The sequence below is a fragment of the Meleagris gallopavo genome, chromosome 14 (assembly GCF_000146605.3).
Source record: "Meleagris gallopavo isolate NT-WF06-2002-E0010 breed Aviagen turkey brand Nicholas breeding stock chromosome 14, Turkey_5.1, whole genome shotgun sequence".
NCBI classification, from domain to species: Eukaryota; Metazoa; Chordata; class Aves; order Galliformes; family Phasianidae; genus Meleagris; species Meleagris gallopavo.
The window spans coordinates 8,826,607-8,836,786 of NC_015024.2; the positions used below are offsets into that span (position 1 = coordinate 8,826,607).

Below are 10,180 nucleotides of genomic sequence, written 5' to 3' on the forward strand. Positions count from 1 at the left end.
GGGGGGGGGGAAAGGAAGCTTTTGGATTTTTTTTTTTTTTTAAGTTCGAAATGAGATCTGTTTATTTAGTGACGGGAGGGCGCAGGGTGAGGAGTCGGGGGAGCAGATATTTTAGGAAGGGGGAGGGGCTCGGCCGCCACCTCCCTATGCATTTAGGGGGGACCCGCTCACCCCGTGTCTCTTACAGGTGCTGCCCCGCCACCCACCCGCGGACAGAGGGACGCGCTGACTCCGGGGCCCACCCCGCATCCTCCCGAAGGCGATCTCCGGACACCCGACGGCTTTCTCCTAAACAATCGCCCGTCTGCTAAACACCCCCGGTACCTCCGACTGCTGACCCCGACCGCCGCTCGCCGCTGCCCCGCGGGTGGGCGGGAGGGGAGGCCCGAGGCCATGGAGGTGGCCACAGACCAGCCTCGCTGGATGACCCACCACGCCGTTCTCAACGGGCAGCACCCCGAGAGCCACCACCCGGGACTGGCTCACAACTACATGGAACCAGCGCAGCTCCTACCTCCGGACGAAGTCGACGTCTTCTTCAACCACCTGGATTCCCAGGGCAACCCTTACTACGCCAACTCTGCCCATGCCCGGGCCCGGGTCTCTTACAGCCAGGCACACGGTAAATGAGCATCCGCTCCTCGGCCCCTTCCCCAGCTCTGTCCGTTCCGACGTGTGGGTGGGGAGATGTTCTTGCGGCCGCTTCGGTGTGTCGGGGCCAGGGGGGAAAGGAGATGGAAGGAAATAGAACAGAAAGGGAGGCACGGGTAAATTTTAACCCTAGCGATGACCGGGCATTGGCGGAGGGGAGGGAAAGAAGGGGAGGGTGAGAGAGGAAGGGGAAATAGTGTGTGCGGAGGCTCGAACTTCTCAGACACGGGTGCTTCCCGGATGCAAAATACGAACAGATTCGATTCGGCGATGGATTTTACCTGGGGTGTTTGTAGAATCTGAAGAGAGAGCGCTTTGGCAGCTCGGAAGACAGCACAGAAGGGGGTTTGGTGCTTGCTGTAGGGTGGGGTGGGGTGGAAACAGGGGTCCTTTGCTCCTTCCCCGGCTGGCTTTATTTCTCCGAGTTTCCCCGGGTGGTTGGGGTCTCCCTCGGAGGGCATGCAGATAAGGGGCTGTTTGCGGACCATGGCTGCTGCTCTCTGTGCTGGGAAATCTCTCCCTGCTCTGGCTCCCCTGCAGCTCTCTGGGCCGGGAGTTGGGATATTTCACTGATCCCTGACGCTCTTGTGTCCCTACAGCCCGCCTGACCGGGAGTCAAATGTGCCGGCCTCATCTTATCCACAGCCCTGGGATCCCTTGGCTGGACAGCAGCAAGGCGGCACTGTCTGCCCATCACCACAACCCCTGGACCGTCAACCCCTTCACCAAGACCCCCCTGCACCCCTCTGCGGCCGGAGCACCCGGGGCCATCTCGGTGTACCCCGGCAGCAGCACGTCCAGCACCGCCTCCGTCTCATCGCTCACCCCGGCCTCGCACTCGGGCTCCCACCTCTTCGGTTTCCCCCCGACCCCTCCCAAGGAAGTGTCTCCAGACCCCAACTCCACCAGCGCTGCTTCCCCTTCGTCCTCCGCTGGGGCCCGACAGGAGGACAAAGACAGCATCAAGTACCAAGTGTCGCTGTCGGAAGGGATGAAGATGGAGAGCGCCAGCCCGCTCCGCAGCAGCCTCACCAGCATGGGGGCCCAGCCCTCCACTCACCACCCCATCCCCACATACCCCTCCTACGTGCCGGCTGCTCACGACTACAGCAGCAGCCTCTTCCATCCGGGCAGCTTCCTGGGGGGCCCGGCGTCCAGTTTCACCCCCAAGCCACGAAGCAAGGCCAGATCCTGTTCGGGTAAGCGGAGCACCCCTGCCATGCGTTGATGCTATCCCTGGGGTGGGAGGACTAAATTTAGGGCCGTTGTGCTGCATGCGTGCGTGTCGTGGTTGGCTGTGCTTGTGGTATACGGTTGAAGCCGTAGGCGGCTGTAGGACCGGGGGTTTGTGCTAGCTCTCCTTGGGACAGAAGGGCAGGTGACTGCTTGGCCTCGCTGTGCTGCATTTTTAAATGGATTTTGTACCAGGCTTCCCTGGTGCCATCGTGCTGGCAGGGCTGCTGAGCCCCGGGGCACTCGGATGGGGCCGAGGGACACTGAGCGGCACAGTAGATCGCACTACAAAGAAGGATTTACATGGGGAAGAATGTCAAACAGCCCCCGGCAGGCTGTGGCCCCTGAGGGGCTCACGTTCTCCCCAAGTGGTTAACCCCCCTCAGTTCCACGTGGGGACTTTCTGCTCAGAGTTATTTCCCCTTTGATAATTTTTCATGTCTTCTCTTCAATAAGAGAGAAGGCCCCAGCGCAGGGTGAAAGCGAAACTTCCCCGGCCGCTCCGTGCGGGCCCTATTTCCTTCACATTTAAAGGAGCAAAAGTTCAAATATAGTTTACATACCAGTGCTAAAGACTAAGGTGTCCAGTCATCGCAAACTTACTGCAACCCAACCAGAAAACACTCCTTCTTTCCTGATCCACACATCTCTCTGCTCCGTAGTGCAGAGCTTTCCACAGCTCTGCCTTGCATTTCTACCTGGCAGTGCAGTTCCAAATCAGCAAACTGCGATGGTTGAAATGCTGATCGCGCTTTGAAATGACCCCAGTTGCACAACCAGACATAGAATTAAGGACATGTTTGTAACTCTGACCTTCCTGCTTTAAAATTCTCAGCATCAGAAGGAAAAGATGTATGATGTATTTCAATACGGTGTATTGGTACTGAATTAAGATAGCCCTTGAAAATTAGTGACTATATAAGCTGTTGCGTGTGTGTTCTTAAAAATCATTGAATACACCACATGCAATTATTTTTAAAGCAATTCAGCAGTGTGTTCCCTTAGGAGTTTTGCAACAAAAGCATCAGATACTTTAGAGCCTCACCAGCTCCATTTCAAACAGCCCCTCCAAAGGGAACACCGCAGTCTACTGTTTAAATGCAGTTGCTGCTACGTGCATGCATTCTTTTAGTAGTGTACGGTAAGAAGATGCAATTAGCAGCCTGAGCCCCTGACTTAGAAACAGACTCACGGCCCCCATCTCTGAAGATAACCGGATCTCGAGGAGCTTTTTATTTTATCCTGTGGTTGCCGGCAGCTTTATTAAATGGGGGAAGCTTGGGGCTCCGTTGTTTGTTTTCCTTTTTTTCCTGCAAGGGAGCCCCCCGTGCTGGGGGGAACTGGGGAAAGTTCGTGACCACCCGGTGTTTTTGTAGGAAAGCTCAGGCTCACGACACGGCGACTCCGGCAGCTTCCTGCCCAAGGAGGGACAAAAGCTCCAAACGCAGCACCGAGAGCTCCCCTCATTTTTCACCGTGTTGTTTAAAAGCCACCCACTCTCTAGATTAAAGGAGGCACAACCCTGCTGAACTCGGCGTGGCCTGCTGCAGTTATTAGCAAAAGGAGAATTTCCTCTCCGCTTAAACGCTGTAGGATTTGCATAAACTATATGAAGAGATTTCTATATTAAGCAGACCTGCCCTCGAACCGTCGGAGGCGAATGAACTTCTAGCAGAGAGCTTTCCGAGGCACAGACACACGTAGGAGCTGCATGCTGGGCTTCTGTAGGGCCGCTCTGCCATGCCGTGTTTCCCATGTTGTGCTGAAGCACAAAGCAGTAACATGGGTAGCTGTTCCGCACTACATCTAGGGGGGGGGAATGACAGAAAAGGACTTTTTTACAATAATTCCCAGTGTCAGTGCTGGAACTGAAGTTTCTAAACGATCAGTATTGTGCCTTTAGAACAAAATTCATAACCGAGCCTTTGGCACGCTGTGTCTATTCCCAACCTGCTCAGCTTCGCTTTCCTGCCTGGTAGTGTTTGCAGCAAACAGAGCAAGCCCAGAAGAGGAGGTCTTTCTGCTTAGATTTAATTCTAGGAAACCCATTTCTTTGGTTCTTTTTCATCTTTGTTGTTGTTGTTGTTGTTGTTGCTTGTTTGTTTTACATCCTGTGTGTTCACAGGTGTGTGTGTGTGTGTGTATGGCAGAAGGCAAAGCCCGAGCACCGCAGTGCTGTGGGTACGGGAGGGAGCTCTTGTTCTCCCAGCACCAAACCGGGTCAGTCCTTCCCTCCCCACGGGGAGCACGAGCTGATCTCTGCTGGTGACACGCACTACTTGCGGTGCTCTCGAGGTCCCCGCTGCATGCGCTGCGCGTGTCCCCGCTGTCTGCCCGTGCTTGAACTAACGCTCTGTTTTGACTTTCGGAAAATGCCTAAAGGACAGTGCAAAAAGCTCTTGTGAATTTGTTTTTAAAGAAAGAAATCCGGTTTCTTCGTGTTTCCATTTAGAAGGCAGAGAGTGTGTGAACTGTGGAGCAACCGCTACCCCTCTCTGGAGAAGAGACGGCACCGGGCATTACCTGTGTAACGCCTGCGGGCTCTACCACAAAATGAACGGTCAAAACCGACCTCTCATTAAACCCAAACGAAGGCTGGTAGGTGTCTTTGACTTTCCTTGGGTTGGGGGATACATGTGGCAAAGAGACCACACGCAGGCACGAGCCCGACGCGTCCTACCGTGCTCGGCCCCATAGTCACAGCAGGGTCAGGCCGTGCCTGGGGGCAGATCCCTCCCACCCCTCCAACGTGCCCTGAGCCCCCAGCCGAGCTTCTGCGCGGCCAGGCCAGCGGGAGATCGGGTATCCGTCTCCCCGTTTATCCTCAGATGACAGCTTTTAATTTAATTCCTCATTCATTTGGCCTCTTGGGACGTTTTGGGAGCGAAAGGGTTATGAGCGTGAATGTTCTCCACCGTGTGCTGAAGAAAAAAAAAAAAGAAAAGTTCCAGCTCCAAAAAGCAAAACAAATCAGATGAGTCAAAGCTACTGCTCCCTACTTAATAATTATTTGTATGAAAGCCATGAAGTAATTTTCACTCTTATATTCTCTGGCAATACTAATATTGGTTCCCTCCCCAGACAATCCCCCACTAGTTTAAAAAAAAAAAGATCCTATTATTTTTCCATGGAGTCACCTATACTTTGTATTTTCATTTGAGCCATTTAAAAAAAATGTCCTTTCTGAGCTCCTGGTAGTAGTTTCCTATCCGGATATCTGTACGTTAAAGATAAGGAAACTTTGTGTATCTGTTTCCTGACTCTAAAAGCTTTAGAGAGTTTCTATAGGCGAGCCTTGCCAGTCATGCTCGCTGTTTTGAAATTTCTAATACACTCTATTCCACAAATAAGGCGTAAAATGCTAAGAATAATAAATATATTTTTTTGGAGCTTTTTGATTTATGGTGCCTAAGTCCCTCAGCTACTCGTGGGCACGTTTCAATGAGGTTTGGAGAGCAGAAAATTGGCACCGCTGCTCTGACGCTGGGATGAGATGCAGAAGATTTGTCGTGAGTCAGAATTTCAGCTATGCAGGCTGCTTAGTGACTGACACACAGAAAAATGTTAAGACAACAGTGTAACATTATCGTCTCCCAGGCTCAAGTACTTTGCAGTCTGAATGGGACAGGCCGTAGAGCCGAGCAGTATCAGTGAGCCGCGTCCCAACCACAAACACAGCGCTCCACCTTCCCCTGTGCTGGGAAAGGGTTGCACTTCGTTTTCTGTGCTTACCCCACTGCAAGCAGCCAGAGAGCTTTTCTCTTCGTTTGGTTGTTTGTTGTTGTTGTTTTAATTGATTTACAGCTTTGTTTATTGCCCCTTTTTCCACTGTAGTTTGCTTGTTTGCAGAAGAGAGATGGCCATCTTTGGGAATGCGTTCATCTGACATGCAATAGCAAAGCCATCATTAATGTCAGTGCTCGGAGGTCTGGCATTAATTGTGTTTGGGTTGCATGAGCGTACTTGCAGTAGGGGGTACCCCTTCTCTCTGCCTTCGGCCTGTTCTCACAAGTGAGCAGGGGCTGAAATATACAAGTCCCAGAGGGCTGATTCCTGCTTTAAGCTGCTAAGCCGTCCATCACTTTGGGAAAGTTACAGAGCTGGAGTGTAAAATCAGCAGTGAGTGCCTACAAACCCAGCGCTGCCCCTCTGCGAGCCGAGTCGGTCAGTGCTCAGCGTTCTCGTCTGGAAAGGCCAAACGCTGGGACACCGCTGTCGGCTCGCAGAGGTGCTCAGTGCTTAACGCAAACCTTGCTGCCGCTTCACCGCGTGGTTCTCGTGGCTAATTGCAGAAATACCTAGAGAGCAAGGCCCTGGGGAAATTAACACCATTTATGTGTGTTAGTAAGCAAAGTGCGCTAATTTAAGAAAAAAAAATATCGAGTCCTCTCCTTTAATCCAATCGCACAAATTGAATTGTGTTTCGCCTGCTTCTGGAAGCAGAGCTGCAGCTTTCTTATATAAAATTATTTCCCAGAATTTGGGGTGCCACTGACAAGTCCACAGCGCTTCCAACCAACGAGCAGCATGTTATTGTAGGGCCTGCTAGAGAAAGGCCCATCCAGAAATCATCCGCTGCCTGCTGTCTGTTCTTCCTGCTCGTGTTTTGGGAGGTGGGTGAATGTTTGGGATATTTTTGCCCCCCCTCCACCCTGGTTTCGGCAGAACAATGCTGTTTAAATGATCCTTTTATATTTTTTTAAAGATGGTTGGCTGCGGGCTTGTCAGCCCAGAGACTGAGTAGGGACAGAGGCGGCAGCTGGGTCAGCGCAATCATTGCTGCGAGGCATGAAATTTGGTTTGCTAAATATTTAAAGAAAGTTGGAGCCAGTTTTGTTTTCTCCCTTTCACTTGTAAATGGAAACTGAATTTTCAGTGATGGCTCTGATAAATACTGCACCCAGCTAAGCAATGCGGTTGGTTTTCTTTTGTGGACATCTTTAAAGGGACAGAGGAGGTGAAGAGAAAAAAAAATCACATTCTTTAAGATCATTACCTCTTTTCAAACCCTACACTGGCACTGACTTAAGTTGGTCAGTTAAGAAAAAGGGGGGAGAAAGAAAAATACATTTTCCTTACACAATCTAGAATCCTGCAAAGGGAAACCTTGAACAAATCAAACATCGATTTCCCCCTCCTAAAATTTTTTGTTCGGGGAGTTGAAGAGAAGCATTGTTTCCTTTGCACACATGGTGCCATGGGGCTCAGTGCTGCAGCCTGCATAGGAGAATACGTGCATTAAACAAAAACCCAACGGCCACAGCACGCGAAACTGACAGGAGCTTTCGTTCAGCCCCAACGCTCTGCAAAACCTCGGTATAGATCTCCCCAACCTAAATATCGAGCCCAAGTTGACCTTTCTCATGATCCCCCCCCTCCTCCCGCTGATAGATTTTTAATTTTCTCTCTCTTTTGGTTAGTCAGCGGCCAGGAGAGCAGGGACGTGTTGTGCCAACTGTCAGACAACCACCACGACCTTATGGCGACGCAACGCCAACGGGGACCCGGTTTGTAATGCCTGCGGACTCTACTATAAACTGCACAATGTGAGTATTTGCTCATCTCATGTGTCGGGGATTGATGTCTTAACTGCACGCTGTACACTGGGCTTTTATTGGTTTTGGGGGGTTTGGTTGTTGTTTTATTCCTTCCCTCATCTCTAAGGTTCCCCTGGGGAGTGACGGCCATTCTTTGTCGGCATAGTGATGCTAAGTTCAGTGACATTACAATGTATGAGCTTGGCTTCTAACGCTTGGGCAAAGCAGGCAAAATTGAGCATGACACTTGGTTTTAACTAAGCGTGTTTTGTGCATCTTTTGGCCATTGGAAATAGGCTCTGTGCAAGAATTGATCCCAATGGAGCATCTTCGTTTTGATTTCAAAATAATAATGCATCTAAGGCTTTGCGTTACTGTCATTTTCTTAAAAAGAAATTTGTTCTAAGCAGGAATCACTTATCTTTGTTGCAAAGTTATTTAAACTACAGGTAACTGAGGTTATTGCTCTTGGGTTGTTCACATCTTAGGTCTGAATTTAGGTCAACGTGTGCCTCCTGGTTTGATCTCATTCTCTTAGGAAATGAATGACTGAGGGCAAGCCTACGGGAAAGAGAGTCATCGGCTGCCAAATTCAATTCAATTTGTTTTTCATGTCTAGGGTTTTTTTGTGTGTGTGGTTTTATTAAACAAACCAATATAAACAAGTTCTGCAGAGAGAAACACCATTTTTTTTTTTTCTTTTTTTGGCCAGAAAAAGGTCTCCATCCAGGAAAAACACATGGGGACTGTCCAAATATTTTCATTTTTGCACAATAAAGTCATTTTGTCGGCATGAGCCTGATTTTCTCATTTCTTGCAGGTGAACAGGCCTCTGACCATGAAAAAGGAAGGAATTCAGACCAGGAATAGGAAAATGTCCAACAAATCAAAGAAAAGCAAGAAAGGCTCCGAGTGTTTTGAGGAACTGTCCAAGTGCATGCAAGAGAAATCGTCTCCTTTCAGTGCTGCTGCCCTTGCTAGTCACATGGCACCTATGGGGCATTTGCCACCTTTCAGCCACTCTGGACACATCCTACCAACACCTACCCCCATCCACCCATCTTCCAGCATCTCATTTGGACATCCGCACCCATCCAGCATGGTTACAGCCATGGGATAAAACCTGACGACCAAGAGACCCACCCAGAGATTGAGAACATGGGGCTTTACCTAAGACGACACCAAGTAAGAAAATGTTCTGCCAAGAGGAGAATGTAGGGATGGCAAAAAAGGGGATCTCTGCTCCCGTGTGGTTTAACTCTTCATGCTGGACTAAAGCCTTGAAAGAGATGGGTCTTCTGCAGAATCGTGTAGTGGTGCCTGTAATGCACTTTGCCCCCTCAGGTATAAGGAAAAGAAGAACTCACCTGGTCAATATTCAGTTGTCTAGCAGAAAGCAAAAGGTGGCAGAAGCAGAAAGAAGAGGCTGGAACTGGCTTTCCTTTCTCTCTTTGTTATTACTGTGAATATTGTGAAGAGATATAAGCAGCCTCCCAGGATGGAATCGGCTCACTGGAAGCCACACATGCTGGATTTCTATTGTGGACTCTGTTTGGGGAGGGGGAGGAAAAGAAAAAAAAAAAAGGATGTCTTTATAAAAACTTAATTTTTAAAATGAAATCAGACACAAAGTCATATTTATTTTGCTCTTGTTTTCCACAAAAAGCCTCAACCCCTCTGAGTGCATGTTTTTGTGCTGTTGGTTGCAATGGCTACCCTGTATGAAAATCTGCCTTCGTAAATATGGGGAGGGACAAAATTCAGTGTCCCTCCTGAATTTGCTCCATCTATCTTCCATACCAAAATATCTCCTAGGAAGGGAAGAAAGAGAGGGTGGGCAAAGCAAGAACTGTAGCCGCAGCATGGGATTTCAAAGCGCCCAAGACGATGATTATTTTTGACACAATTTCTTCTTTCATGTTAGGGAAAAGAATGACTTAATTTAAACTACAACAACAAAAAAAACCCACACAACGGCCCCCCTCCCTGCTATCATATTATTCCTTGAACCAGACAGCTCCATCAGACTAACTGGTGGGAAGACACTCCCGGAAGGCAGTCCTGCACTAGCGAGGGGTAAAATACCAAATCGCTGCAGCTAACATGCAGCAAAACAACAGAAAAAAATGGCAGGGCATAAACCCATCCAACTCACAGACTGCAGAGGTTGCAGCATTTTGTTCTGTTGTGTTGGCAGCTGTTGCTTAAAAAATGCAGCTCAGCTCCTTGGGTAAACTTAGGGCAGCGCGGCAGCGGGTCCGCACGCAGCAAGGCAGCGTGTGCTGTCTCAGGCATCCAGCCCCCATGGACTTCGCAGGGAGGAAGGGCAGAAATGAGGTTGAGATCACTGGAGAGGGGAAAGGGAGAGACAATCAGTTTGAGCTTCACACATCCGTCAAATCCCAGACGCAGCGACAGCTGATGAGATGAGGGAAAGCGCCGTACGGCCGCCTTCCGTAGTGGGTTTTGTAAGAAAGAAGGAAAAAAAAAGAAAAAAAGAAAAAAAAATTTAGAGCTCCCATTATTAAACCACGTTGTACGTAAATGATCGAAAACAAAGCTATTGCCAATGTGAAGTGTATTCTATTGATTGTTATGATCTGATGCCTCTCATGAACACAAGCTCCAGTATAACATACAGTGTACATATTTAGCTATACTTCTGATGAAAATGCCCCAGTGAGCAGAGGGGTTTGATAATGTAAACCATGTAAGCTTAACTCTGTGACAAGCTTCTTTCTTTTCTTTTTTTTTTTTTT

General features: G+C 49.3%; 1 protein-coding gene across 3 annotated transcripts; it reads left to right on the forward strand.

Moving 5' to 3' along the window:
• The first annotated feature begins 33 nt into the window (after window positions 1-33).
• On the forward strand, window positions 34-10,178 carry GATA2 (GATA binding protein 2). Of its 3 annotated transcripts, none has more exons than XM_019620109.2 (5): window positions 34-622; window positions 1,251-1,850; window positions 4,304-4,482; window positions 7,305-7,430; window positions 8,242-10,178. In XM_019620109.2, exons 1-5 carry the CDS (start codon window positions 394-396, stop codon window positions 8,539-8,541), a joined length of 1,434 nt encoding a protein of 477 aa, XP_019475654.1. In that variant the 5' UTR covers window positions 34-393; the 3' UTR covers window positions 8,542-10,178. The 3 variants fall into 3 exon arrangements, with proteins under 3 accessions (XP_019475654.1, XP_003210145.1, XP_031411429.1); XM_003210097.4 differs by having other exon boundaries at window positions 37-622; window positions 4,337-4,482; XM_031555569.1 differs by lacking the exon at window positions 34-622 and adding an exon at window positions 869-996.
• Window positions 10,179-10,180: the final 2 nt, after the last annotated feature.

Coding starts and splice junctions, on each gene's coding strand:
- GATA2 (XM_019620109.2), top strand. CDS start 394: ATGGAGGTGGCCACAGACCAGCCTCGCTGGATGACCCACCACGCCGTT. Junction 623..1,250: donor CTCTTACAGCCAGGCACACG/GTAAATGAGCAT, acceptor GTGTCCCTACAG/CCCGCCTGACCGGGAGTCAA. Junction 1,851..4,303: donor CAAGGCCAGATCCTGTTCGG/GTAAGCGGAGCA, acceptor TTGTTTTTAAAG/AAAGAAATCCGGTTTCTTCG.